This window comes from Hypanus sabinus, chromosome 14 (genome assembly GCF_030144855.1).
Source record: "Hypanus sabinus isolate sHypSab1 chromosome 14, sHypSab1.hap1, whole genome shotgun sequence".
Classification (NCBI taxonomy): Eukaryota; Metazoa; Chordata; class Chondrichthyes; order Myliobatiformes; family Dasyatidae; genus Hypanus; species Hypanus sabinus.
In genome coordinates, this window is record NC_082719.1 from 33,818,889 (window position 1) to 33,833,663 (window position 14,775).

Here is a 14,775-nt window from a genome sequence, read left to right on the forward strand (position 1 = left end):
CAGAATCTGTGGGGCTTGCTTCAACATTACTCCATCAATAGGTCCAAGCACTGAGGTGCTTACCTTTGTTGGCTGTGCTTGAAGTTAAGTGTGTGTACACCACAGTGCCTTTGTCTCAGGGACTCAATACAATGCAAAGACATGACCCCTATCTCTCCACCCAACTTGCAACCTTCATGCAAACCCACGCATTCCTCACCAATCTACTTTCAATTCACTACTAATTTGCTGCTCCATCAACCATCATTTCACCGTCAAACCACCTGCTGACTGCCATCCACCGTAATTCTCTCACATCGCCTTGCTCTCATTGATCTGCCACAGAACTATCTCCTCCCCACCAATCTGGCACTCAATACCTCCAATTACTGGCCCATATCACACCACTAAAAATCTGTTGCCTAATCAAAAATCCTTTTATTATCAATCCACAGTTTGTAAACATATATGTGTATGCTTTTCAGTTATATTTCACCCACAACATTCCTCAGCTTCTTCATTCAAGACTATACTCCAAACTAAATGTTCTAATTATTTTCTAAGGTTCTTCAAATTCCACATGGACATAAAACAGGATGTATTAATGTCTTAAGCTATGCAAATTAGTGGTTATGTCAAAATTGGAAAATGGTGTTCAATTTCAAACCCCTTAGGGACCTCAAGCTTGAGGAGAGAATTTAAGAGATTCATTGTAACTGCTAATCAGATAAGTCAAGAAACTTCTGCTTATGTAAAGGTTAAGAAGAAATCTAATGGACACATTCGAAACCATGAGAAATTCAGATCCCCGTGGGGGTCAAAAGCAGAGAACATAAAGTTATAATCACCACGCAGGATTACAGAAAATGCATAAACACGTACAAGTTATGCTCTTGCAAAAACAGCAGCAAATGCAATATTATGTACTTTTCAACAAGGAGAAATATTTCAATAGAATTTGTTTTAAATATGTTTAAAAGACTTGGTGAACATATCTTTCAGAAGGACGATGTTGCTGTATGTGTGTGGTGTAAAATGCTGTAGAGGATCTGTCCCCTATCACTTACCCTAAACCAGGGGTCGGCAACGTTTACCACTGAAAGAGCCAATATGGACCCATTTCCCACAGAAAAGAAAACACTGGGAGCCACAAAATGAAATAACACTGCATACAACGGGTTTTTTTTGCCTTTATGCTATGTATAAACAAACTATAATGTGTTGCATTTATGAAATTGATGAACTCCTGCAGAGAAAACGAAATTACATTTCTGCATGCAACAAAAACATTTTGAACTCCGAAAAAAAGACGTTGGGTTGAAGGTTACTCCGTAGGTAGCCTACCTTGGATCGAAGAATTAAAAGAATGCGCGCACTGGCGGGTGTCAGGCATTGGCAGTTGTGATGTATATTAATAGCGATAAAAAAACACGTTGTAGCGGTGTAGTGCTACACGCAGCGCTAAAATAAAGACTGCAGTCAAAGGTAACTTTATTCGAACTAAACAGCCTTGCTTTAAAGCCTCCCTCAACCCGTCCCCGTGGGCGCGGATGCTCCAAAAGACACGTACTCACAAACCCCCGTAGGCTATCTCCCTTAGTCGGAACGGTGGCTAATTGTGAGCCGGTTCGGATGTGCCAGGAAACGGTGTCTCCGCAAAGTTTTCATATTGTACAAGATCACCATAATCTTCAAATTTCGAATTACATTTCAAAAGCTAACAAACCACGGGGAGCCGCATCACAGAGATCAAAGAGCCGCATGTGGCTCTGGAGCCGCAGGTTGCCGACCTCTGCCCTAAACAAATTATATCGTACTGGCAGTGTATTCTGCCTCCTTTCCAAAATTAGACACAGCATGGAAACAGGAATTCAACCCAACTGAACCATGCCAAACAAGATTGCAATCCAAGCTGGTCCCATTTGGCTGCCATTGTCCCTTTTCTCTCTAAACCTTTCCTATCCATTTACATGTCCAAGTACCTTCTAGATTCTAGTAATATACTTGCCTCAACTATTTTTCCTGTACTCTGGCAGATTATTCCATCTACTGACCACTCTCTGGGGGAAAACATTGCCCCTCAGGTTCCAATTCAGCTGCTTACCTTTAACCTATGGCCACTAGTTCTCGATTCCCCAAACCTAGGACAAACACTGTGCGCATTCACCCTATCTGTGCCCATCAATTCTGTACATCTCTATTAGAACACCCATTGTTCTCCTGTACTCCAATGTAAATAGTTTCAACCTGCTCATTGTTTCTCCATAACTCTGTCCTTTGAGGCCTGGCAACATCCTTATAAATTTCCTCTGCACTTTTTCTGGCTTAGTGGCATCTTTTCTACAGGAGGGTGACCAATCTTAAACAATCGCAACATAACACCCAACTTCTGTACTAATTTCTCAGAAAGTTGAAGGTCAATTGCCAAAATCTTTCTTCACTACCATCTAGCTGCGACATTATGTTCAGGAAACCATCTGCTTGAACTCCTAGATCCCTCTGTTCTAGCATACAGGGCCCTATTGTTCACAGTTAAGTCTTACCGTCATTTGTTGTCCCAGAATACATTTATCTGAAACTCTATTTCCTATTCCTTAGTCCACTTACCCAGCTGCTCAAGAATCCTCTGCAAATCCTGATAATTACCTTCAGTGTCAACAATATCACCTATTTTAATGTCATCTGCAAACTTACTAACTATGCAATAAATAAATGCCATTGAACTCAGGAGGAACTGAATTTCAGATGCACAATGCATTTAAAATGGGGAAACAAATACATATTTCTATTCAAAATCACTTCATTGTTCTTCTGAGATAGAGCTGGACACCGTTGTTTATACTCCGTTTATACTCCTCAATTATCACTATCATGTCATTCTGGAAAATTAATTTGGATTTGAGAGACAAAATTCCAACTTTTCTTTAAGTGCATCAACATCCAACAATTTGCCTGCCTGCAAAAGAAACATCCATACTAAGGTCCCAACCCCTGCTTTGGGATCCATTCCCCAAACCCAATATAAGTGGCAGATTCTGCACTGCTCTTCTCAGTTTTTTCAACCAGTTAACAGTGTAAAGTGTTGTGCATGGCCAAGTGGCTAAGGTGTTGGACTAGCGATCCGAAGTTCGTGAGTGTGTTGTGTCCTTGAGCAAGGCACTTAAGCGCACACTGCTCCAGTCCACCCAGTTGAAAATGGGTACCAGCATAATGCTGGGGGGTAACCTCGCAATAGACTGGTGTCCTATCCGGGGGGGGAAGAGTCTCGTACTCTCAGTCACTTCTCGCCACGGAAACCGGTATAAGCACCAGCCTGATGAGCCTACCTTACAGCTTTTAACAGTGTAAAAGCCACTAATGAAATGCATGAGCAAATTACTTTGTTAATTTCAGCTGTGACAGTAGTTAATGTCAATGAGAGTGGTTGCCAGAAATGTGAAATCAGATACAATGCTACATTTAAGAGGCATTTAGATAGATACTTAAGTAGGCATGGTACTGAACAATACTATTTTAGGCAGATGGACATAAAAGTTGGTTGGCTTAGATGTGGTGGGACAATGGGCCTACTGTCTGTAGCACCCACATTTGGCTTGAATCCATAAATGTGTTAAAGGGCACATGCCCTCCTCTCCCCACAATCTTTCACTCAAGTTCTTCTAATCCCTCCTGGAAACACCTCAGAACTGGTGCCATCTTGTTTCCTTGCAGCTCTGTCTGGTGAGCTTTGTCGGGATCCCTGAAAACCTATTTTCAAGAGGAATCTGAAATTTTCAATGAGCTTCAGGCCAATTTCCAGAATGAGTGAGCCAGAGGCGAAAGTAAAATGGTACGACCTACAAGCAACAAAGTAGCTGTAGTTATGCTTACAATGTAATCGCATCGATAAGGAATTTGCACAGATAAGATAATTTACTTTCACAAAAAGAGGCACTCTTCTCAATATAGCCCTCTTATACCAGTTTCCAGTGAGGCCAATGCTATCCAGGCTTAAAATAGTATTTATTAATGATCCAAAATACCAATCACCTTCTAAAAACCAGATAAGCTGGAACTTTCATTTCATACTTGAAATTTATAATGAATGAAAATGATTTTTCTTTATGCACTCGTACAGATTTAAAAAACAAATGACAACATCATTAAGGTCGTCAAGCTTATTTTTACTAAGACAAAGCAAGTAAAATAATAGAAAATTATCAAACCTGCAATTCGAAGAATATCCAACACTAGGGAGTTTGTAATTTTATTCAGGAGGCTGGATCCTGCTGCTTTCGGCTGAATAGCTGCAATATCACCTGATCTTCCAATCCCATGCATTAACCTAAATTAAAACAAATTAAATGCTTAAAACTATGGTCATTGCTAAAAATCAGTTTTATGAATTACTAAAATTTATCAACTGTTTGTAGTAAGTAAAACTGCCTTCCATTATTCACTGAATTTAACTCAAAGTTAACTGACTCTATGGTTATCTATTTAGTTCTTGATTATTTTCCAAGATTATGCATCTGAATATTTTTAACTCACCTTAATTAAAATTATCTTTATACTTTAGAATCAGTTTTCTGGGTAAGTTTCTATCTGCCACATTTTTCTGCATGCCTAACCTTGAGATCCTCACAACAGCTAGCTTTTTATACAAAGAAAGCAGCCCAAGAAACCAATACCTGAATAGTATTTGTCTTAGGTCACTACATTTGTTTTATGCTTTCCTTAAAATCTCATTGTTTTTTTTAAGTCTTGGATTAAACATACTGCATATTAAATGTAAATTTATCCAAAAAAATCCATATGAAATAATCATACCTCTTCCTGGTTCCTTGTGTTAACCAAATAATACAAAAAGCAAATCCCAAGATCATTCTACTCCTTAGCAAACAATTTTAAATGCAAAATTTTGCAAAATGAATAGTAATCAACCCATTATCTGAACATAAACTGGATAAAGAGTAAAAAGATCTTAAAATTTTGAATCACATCACAAATGATAGCAAGATAAATTCATCTCTAGAGGGACAGATTTGAAAAGCACATAATTTGCATTAACTTGTAACAAACTTTCATTCACACCCTCACAGTTCTTGGGGGTGGGGAGGGGAAAATCTGCAAGTGCTGGAAATCTATAAGAACAGAAAAATGTCAGCAATTCTAAGCAGACAGCATTTGAGGACCAAGAAACAAAAAAGGCAAATAGTACATATATAGATAGATTTAATGTTCGGCTCATGAGTGACAGTAATAAAAAATTATAATGATTGGGTTCAAATAAAGAAGAGATGGGGATGGAGCACAAATAACTATGTAGAATAACTACTTGAAAAGTTCTGCTCATGAGTTACAAATTCTAATATAGAATTGTAATGCTCAGGATGATAAACTTTTTTCAGTTGTTTAAGGAACATAAAACTTGGCTCATGGATTTTCCAACTTCTCCCCACTAACAAAAAGAACAATTTCTTTTCTCGGGAAAACACTGGCAGGATTGCTAATGAGGTTTTCACAAATCTGGGAAAATCACACTCATGCTTTGATTATCTCCACCTGAGGAATTTAAACCAATCGTAGTTACAAATTGTACTGATGATTAATTTTTATATATTTATAAATCCCTCATTTATAAATGCTCATCAGCACCAACCAATAAAAGATTACAAAGAAGTAAATGATGGATTATGAAAGGTGATAGTCAAAAAAATTCAGAGTTCAAAGTAAATTTATTATCAAAGTACATCTGGTTGCGTATTTAATATATCAGTAATATTTGAGTAATCTAGTAAACATATATATTGTTTCACTAAGCATTCTTGTTCGTTTAAATAATTTATTACAGATAATATGTATAAATACATGAATTGCATATGTCATCATGTTACCACATAAGTGCACAGCTCACTTAAAGTAGAGAGCGAATTTAGACTCCCATGTTTTCCTTTGAATTAGTTTAACGTTTTGAAGTTACAAAACGTTATATATGTCATATTACAACCATGAGATTCATTTTCTTGCAGGCATACTCAATAAAACCAGAAGGAAATAATAACCATAATAGAATCAATGAATGGACACCAACTTGGGCACCAACCCGTGTGCAAAAGACAATAAACTGTGTGGATACAAAAAGAAAGAAATAATAATAATAATTAATTATTATTCATGCTAAAAGCAGATACTAGAAACTTCCAAACAACTTTAATTATGTTGATAAGTTCTTCAAAATAAAACCATCACCTGTTAAATTACACAAGGGAAAATCAAGATCAACAATTCCAGTCTTATCAACCAAGGTAGGATGGTAAATAAGAAATATTATGGAGCTGCTGTTATGGTGAAGGTGAATTATAAGATCAGACAACAATGCGTGGTGGATGAGGGAGAAGGAACAGGAGAATGTCAATCCAGTACTGATCTGACGTGGGCATCACACAATAGCTTACAGATTCAAAAGGTTGCTCTGTTAGGCATTGAACACCTACTTGAAAGTACCTCAATGAGGAAGAAAGTGGAAAAATGTCTTACCATAACAAGATTCAAGAACCTATGTGCAAAATAGGTAAAAGCAATAGCAATAACGTGAAGTTAACTAAAATTGTCCTCTGCTTCAGCATTCAAAACTATAAGGACAGGCACCAAAGGATAACTAGTTAGTAGGGAGGTGAAGGGAGGCTATAAAGAGGAGATGGGAGGTCCTTGCTTGGCACGTTTCTACCCCTCCGATGCCACTGACTAACTGCCTGAGACCAACAGAACCCAAATGTATATGTAGTATTCAGGTTGGGTATTAAAGAAAATGAGAAGCAGTCAGGCTTGGGACCAGGTCAGCTCTTTATTTATTTATTGGCCAAAAGTGCAGAGTAGGCTCTTCCAGCCCTTTGAACCACATCTCGCCTAATTACGGGACAGTTTATCTACCAACTGGTACAACTGAGGGAAGAAACCAGAGCTCCTGGAAGAGAACATATAAACTTACAGGCAGCAACTGGAACTGAACCCAGGTCACTGGTATTGTATAGAGTTGTGCTAACCACTTCAATATCATGCCGCCTATGCTAATCCTGCCTGTTGTGGAAAAAGAGAGAAGATTGCCCTCAGAAATTTAAAGGGGAACAGGGCACAGCAAATGGTGCTGCCCCATCACAACTCCAATAACCCAGGTTCAATCCAAAACCCACTGCTGTCTGTGTGCAGTTTGAATCTTCTTCATGTGAATAAATGGGCTTCTCCAGTTTCATCCCACACCTCAAGGATGTGCTAGCAGGGGGTTACTGTGAAATACCCTGAGAGCAGGTAGTGACAGGAGAATCAAAGGGACTATGATGTGGTGTGGATATATTATGAGGAACTAAAAATATGGGAATAGGACAAATCCAAATGGTCTGGAGAGCTGGCATAAACTCGATGGGCTGAAATTGCCTCTTTCTTTTTGGTGAGAAAATAAAATGCAAGTGCAGATTTTCCAGGAAGCAGCTCCTGTTTTTCAGTACAGCTTTAATGCCTGTCGATATGCCTTGGATTTGGGTTGGAAATTTTTAAAAATTGTAAGTTCTAAGGCTCAGATCAGTTTCAGCCTTGTATCCAAGAAGATCTCTAGTCTACACAACAGAAACAGTGCCTGATATAAATAAACCAAGCAAAACAGAAATAGCTGTAAGGAGAGGGAAGAGTGAGGAAGGTCAAACACAATAAAGAAGAGAGACAAAACATGGTAAAAATGAGAAGTCATGAAAGTCACAGTGAGGAGTTGCAGAGTGAATTTAATGTCATTTGAAGACAGGAACTACTGAAAATAAGGTGACAGAGAACAACAAATTATCTTAGCTTTTGTAGTCTGACCATTGTCTCTAATGTAAAACTTGTTCTGGAGCGAGAGGTTAAAGAAATCAGGAATAGCACCATGGCAATGTTTTCAATGTTCATTCTGAAATGGTAAAGCTCACTGAAGCTTCTGGCAAGATAAGCTGCAGGCCAACCTGCATGTATTCCCTCCAAAATCAATTACTGCTGAATGAGATGACAGGACTTCATGAAATAACATTCTTCAGAAATGTAAATTGATTTTTTAGAAATAATACACAGATAATGTACAATGCCCAAATTAACCCAATGTGCCATGCATAAATTAGACAATCTGTTTAGAAAAACTGAGAGCTTTACCTTTAATAACGACTGGAAGCATAAATCTGATCACTTTTATTTCAGAAGAAAGATTGAATACATTCAGAACAGTGCCACAGAATTCTTTTTGAAAATGTGTTCAGCTATTAAAACATCTTGAATTTTACCGGTAATGCCTTCGAGCAACTAGGTCCGAGGCCACTCTTCCTTCCCTCTCTCCAACTCCACAATTACCGAGGAAGTTGTTGCTATCCATAATAGCCAGCTCATGTAGAAAAAGTTCAATAGTACTCTCATTCCATCCATCTTCAGGACACTTACCCTATGGAAATAATGCCACAGTGAAAAGATATGCAGATTTTAATATTTCACATGGGATACAAGATGGCATTGATGAGACTTAGAACACAATAAACCTTATTTGTCACAACAGTATCTGCACTTAGTTTGCACTGTAGTGAGTTGTATCTCAAACAATGATGAGTCAGAGTACAGGAAGGGGATAGAGAGATTGTATGACAACAATCTTTTCCTCAGTGTAAGCAAAAGAGCTGGTCATTGATTTCAAAAGGGGATTGTTAAGCATATTACTGGCTTGTTTATTGGTGAACTGTCTCATTGACTATTGCCCAGTGGCACTTAAAATTTACTATGATGGAGTGCTTTGAGAGCTTGGTAATGGCTAGATCAACTCCTGCCTGAGCAAGGACCTGGACCAGCTACAATTTGCCTAACTCCACAGGAAGTCTACTGCAGCTGCAATATCACTGGCTCTCCACTCAGCGTTGGATCACCCAGTGAATAGCAACATCAATATCTACGATAAGCTGCTGTTTATTGACTGCAGGTCAGCCTTCAACACAATAATACCCTCAGTTCTGATTAATGAGCTCCAAAAGTTAGGCTTCTGTACTTCCCTCTGCAACTGGATCCTTGTCTTCCTCAGTTTGTGAGGATTGGAAATAACATCTCCTCACTGACAATCAACACTGGCACACCTCAAACACCATCTGTAAATTTGCCGACAACTATTATTGACAGAATTTCAGATTATGAGGAGATGGTGTCCAGGTGCAAGAGAGATCAGCTGATTGGTGTCACAGCAACAATGTTGCACTCAACATTAGTAAGACCAAGGAATTGATTGTGGACTTCAACAAGGGGAAGCTGTGGGACACACCAGTCCTCACTGTGAGATCAGCAGGGAAAAGGTGAGCAAGTTCCTGGGTGTCAACATCTCTGAAGAGTCTATCTTCATTATATTGATGCAATTACAAAGAAGGCATGACAGTGCCTATATTTCATTAAGAGTTTGAAGAGAATTAGTATGACACCAAAGACACTCACAGATTTCTACAGATGTACCGTGAAGATTGCTTTTGGTTTCTTTTGGTGTAGTTGGACGATATGCAGTGAGAGGATTGATTTAACCAAGCAATAATCAGTCTAGCATTCCACGATACCAACAAGTTGCAGCACCAAAGACATCATGTGCAATTTGCAAACAGTGTCAACGAGGCACTGGTGACCCATATGAAATGTAAGCGTAGCACAGAAGTGGGACCAACACAAGATGCTAGTGATGAAATCAGCAAAGTCAATCCTCAGACCGAAAAAGAGAGTTCATCAGCATTGATCTCACAGAAATGATGAAAATATCACCAGGATTCTGGAAGAGAAAACAAAAGCATTTTTCATAGAGCAGAATGATGTTTCTTGCATCCTGAAGTGGGATAATTTCAAACACAGTCAGAGGCAAGCACAGACTGCAATACACAGAATATGAACTGAGTGGTCAGGAGAGAAAAGTGGAGGAAATTCAGTGCTAGGTTGACACCAAAAACTTGAAGATGCTCTTCAGTGTCATCAAAGCAATCTGTGGACCAAACAAGCCACATACCATACCCTTTCTGTCAGCAGATGCACAGTCCTGCTCAGGGAGAAAAGAATGGAGGGAACAGCAACTTGTTCAACAGGCTGCACTCGATCAGATCCCCAGAAATCCACTATAGACAGCCTCGACCTCCCTCCTGCAATAGTTGAGTTCAAACAAGCCATTGTTTGCTTAAATTCTGGGAAGGTCAGAGCCACTGCCAAGATCTTCAAGCCATTGAGCCCATTTGCACTAAGGGCCTTCCATGAAATTCTGACAAGCATCTGAGAAGATAAAGACAAGTCCATTGAGTTTAGAAATGCTTTGATCATACCTCCTTTCAAGAATAAAGTTAGAAAAGCTGAATGCAGTAACTACAGTTGTATTTTGCTGCTTTAGATCACTGGGAAAATCCCAGCCCACAATTTTCCCAACCACCTAACCATGACCACATCAGAGAAGAACCTGCCTGAGACACAGTGTGGATTCTGCCCTGGAAGAAGCACCATCAATATGATGTTCGCTGTCCAGCATGTTCAAGAAAAGTGTATTGAGCAGGACCTAGATCCGTACTTTGTCTTTACAGATTTAACCAAGGCCTTTGACACTGTTAACAGAGAAATGCTCTGTTAAAGTTGGGATGTCCACACAAGTTCTTCAGTCAAATCCATGATGATATGACTGTCCTTGAGTTCTCAAATGGGTAAGTCTCAGAGCCGTTCAATATCCTAAATGCGTGAAGCAAGGTCCATACTGTTCAACCTCTTTTTCACACTCAACCATGCGGTCAGGGACCTTGAACATGAGGTGTACCTGCAGTAGACTTGATGGATCATTTTTTGATCTGCATCACCTGAAATCTATGACCGTTAAAAGAGTCATCCTCGAAGCACTTTAAGTGGACTTCTGTGCTCTATTGGCCCACACAGAGTCTGATCTGCAACTGGTTATTGATTGGCTCGCAGAAGCCTCAAGTCTGTTTGGCCTCACCATCGGTGCGTACAAAAGGGAAGCCTTATTTCAGCCTGCTCCTGGATCTGCTGCTGTGCTACCTTCCATAACCATCGAAGGCACAACATTGAGGGTAGTAAAGGAACATAAATACCTCAGGAATATAACTAAGAAATCAATGGCAGGATTGACAAGGCTTGTCAGAGCCTGGGCAGACTGCGATCACGTGTGCTAAGTCAGCACAATATCCAGATGTTCACTAAAATCAACTTGTACAAGGCCGGCATCCTGTGTGGTTGTGAAACGTGGCCCACATTCAAAAGGCAACTCAAACTGCTGGAGCACTTCCACATGCGCAGCCTGAAATCCATTAAGGGTATCTGCTGGCATAACTGTATCACAAGCCTGTGAGTCCTGTGAGGTCAAAGACTATCAGTACTGAAGGAATGATCCTGAAAGCACAACTTCATGAACCGGATATGTTATATTCATGGAAGACCCCAGATTCCCCAAGCAGCTGCTCTATGGCCAGTTATCACGGGGAAACAGATCTCAGGTATAAAGACTGTGTGAAAGTCTGCATTGCTTAGACTGGACTTGCTCCTCTTTGTCTGGAACATAAGGCACAAGACAGAACTATTTGCCGTGCCTTGGTTAAACTTGCTCACAGCAACTGAGAAGATAGGCATCATGCGGATCTAGAGACTGCCCAACGGAAGAGGAAAGCATCAGCAATAGCTGCACCTATGGAATCAAGACAACTCCACTGTAAAAGTCTACGCCATTCAAAAACTGACCTCCACAGTCAGCTCAAACACATATCCAATGAGCTGCACAAACACAATCAACATTGGCGAAATCGACGGACAACCACCCACTGTGGAGAGCATTCTAATTGGTTGTATCACCATCTGTTATGAATGGGCCACTGCATAGGATTGGAAAAAACTGTATACAGTTGTAAATTCTGCCAGCTCCATCATGGGCACTAGCCTCTCCAGCAACCAGGACACCTTAAAAAGGCAGCAACCATCATTAGGGACCCCATCACTCAAGACATGCCCTGTTCTTATTGCTGTGATAAAGAAGTAAGTACAGGAGCTTGAAGACAAGCACTCAATGTTTCAGGAACAGCTTCTTCCTCTCTCCCATCAGATTTCTGAATGGACAATGAACCCATTAACACTCCCTCAGCATTTTTTTCCTCTCTTTCTGCACTAAATTAATTTAATTTGCTATTTTTATATATACTTATTGTATTTGTATGATTATGTATTGCAATGTATTGCTGTTACAAAACAACAAATTTCATGACATATACCAGTGATATTAAATCTGATTCTGAATATAGAATCATTTTGTGCAGAGGTGGGGGAATCTGTTTAAACCTCTGTCCAGTAATCAGACACAATGTCTCTTAAGTATACAGGGTGCATGTTTCACCACAGGAAGAAAGTTGTTTTGGAATTTGACAAAGAATCGCTTGAATTGATAACTACGAATCAATGCCCTATGAAGCAAAGCAAACCCATTGATGCTTTAAGTCCAATGAAACCAGCCATTGAGCACAGGACAACCTGATTCTGTACTGTTATAGCTAAGCAGGGGGAGATGATAATTAAATGCTGTCGGCCCTCAAAACTGTTCATTACATTACTGTAATATGCTGATCTAATTTGCAGAGGCCACAACATTGATAGGCCTTACTTCCAACAATGATGAGATAGCCTACAGAGGAGAAATGAACGCCCTAACACAATAATGCCAAGAAAACAACCACTCCCTCAATGTCAAAAAAACGAAGGAGTTGATTGTGGATTATAGGAGGAACAGAGACAGGCTCACCCCTATTGACATCAATCGGACTGTAGTTGAGAGGATGAATAGTCTCAATTTCCTCGGTATAAGCATCACCAAGGATTTCAGGTGGACTGTACATACTGGCTGTGTGGTGAAAAAAGCACAACAGCGCCTCTTTTACCTCAGACGGCTGAAGAAATTTGGCATGAGTCCCCAAATCCTCAGGACTTTCTACAGAGGCACCAACTAGACCATCCTGATTGGCTGTGTCACCGCCAGGCATAGTACTGTACCACTCTCAATCGCAGGGCACTACAGAGAGGGTGCAGATAGCCCAGTGCATCTGTGAATGTGAACTGTCCTCTTTTTAGGACATTTACAGCAGTAGGTGTGTAAAAAGGGCCTGTAGGATCATCAGGGACTCCAGCAACTCCAACCATAAACTGCTTCAGCTGCTTCCATCTGGCAAACGGTACCGCAGCATGAAGACCAGGACCAACAGGCTCCTGGACAGCTTCTTTCACCAGGCCATCAGAATGATCAATACACATTGATCTGATTGAATATCTGACTGTACATACATGTATACAGAACAATTATGTGTACAATCTTAGTGTTTGGGCAATATTCTCCCACATTTCCCTTCCTTATTGCTTGTACATAGCGACAGGGACACAACACAAATAATTTTACTCCCTCATGTTGTGAGATGGATGTAAGAAATAAAATTCTAATCCTAATTCTGTAGAGGTATGATTATCATATAAAGTGTTTTTTTTGTGTGTATTTTGTGACAAAAGCAAGTTTCCTGCTGACGTTCTTGACTTACATCATTAGTTAATTTAACCTGCACTTTCCCACCTCCCAAATGTCCTCACATCTCCTTCTCACTAATCCAGAGCCCTGGTTAGAAAAGACAAAGGAGAATTAAGCTGACTTTTTTTAAATCAGGGAAACATATAGTCAGTTAATGGAACATGTACATTACCACTGGCTGGTTGGATTGAATAGCCAGTAAATAGATATAATTTAACCAGCAACCACGATGGATTTAGGCAATGCAGCAATATCATAACCACTTGAGGAGTCCAAAAAAAATTCTTCACATGACCACCCCCAGATGTCCTACATGCAGATTTTCTAACACTCTGGTGAGCAGTTTAAAGGGAACCACAACACGAGATCCATAATCAGCGTTCCTTGACATACCGAAAGTTGGTCTCGTCTCGCTGAGAACTTTGGAAACATAGGGTTACCGTGAACTGGCCATCCTTGCATTGTGATTTCACAGACTTTTGACAATATTGGGTCATTCCTTGTTTCCCTTTGTATTCCACAATTTTTTTACAGACAACTGCTCCACCAATGCTGTGTGGAACATTTCTGCTGGGTCACAGCTTGAAGACTTTTCTTCTTTAGTTGTCAATAGTGGCAGACATGACAAGCCATCAGTGTTGCTGTGTTGTTTGTACCTTTCAACTCTATGTCATAAGAGTGGGCTCCTAGGAATAGTGTCCAACATTGTAACCGGGTAGCAGTCATCACTGGAATCCCCTTCCTGGGATTGAAAATGGACACAAGGGGCTGGTGGTCTGTCACTAGCATAAACATTTGTCCATAGATGTAGTGGTGGAATTTCTTTATTTCCCATAGGAGACTAAGGACCTCTCGGCCTATCTGTGCATAGTTGCACACTGCACTCATCAGTGATCTTGAAGCAAACGCAATCGGATGTTCAGATCCATCTTTCATAATATGTGACAAGATGGTCCAATGCTTTAAGGGGATGCACTGCATGCCAGTGTGAAGGGCTGGGATGGGCCATCATGGTTAAGTAGTTCATCGGATGCTATTAGTCTGTTTCCTTGAAAGATCTTTCACATCTTTCTGACCATTCCCACTTTTCTCCGGTCTGTACCAGTGTGTTCAATGGATGCAGCACTATCGCAATGTTGGGGAGAAATCAGTGGTAATAGTTTACAAGGCCCAAGTATGACCTGAGTTGTGACACATTTCTGGTTTGGGTCCCTGTAGCACTGCTTTAATCTTCTCTTGTG

General features: G+C 40.1%; 1 protein-coding gene across 7 annotated transcripts in view; it reads right to left on the reverse strand.

Moving 5' to 3' along the window:
* The window catches only part of sepsecs (Sep (O-phosphoserine) tRNA:Sec (selenocysteine) tRNA synthase), a 79,296-nt gene that overhangs the window by 47,809 nt on the left and 16,712 nt on the right, over nucleotides 1-14,775 (reverse strand). For all 7 annotated transcript variants that reach the window (XM_059988969.1, XM_059988973.1, XM_059988970.1 and 4 more), the window contains exons 3-4: nucleotides 8,262-8,416; nucleotides 4,185-4,303 (exon numbers count right to left, since the gene is read on the reverse strand). In XM_059988969.1, the coding sequence (XP_059844952.1) occupies nucleotides 4,185-4,303; nucleotides 8,262-8,416 (274 nt within the window). The remainder of the gene's footprint in view (nucleotides 1-4,184; nucleotides 4,304-8,261; nucleotides 8,417-14,775) is intronic.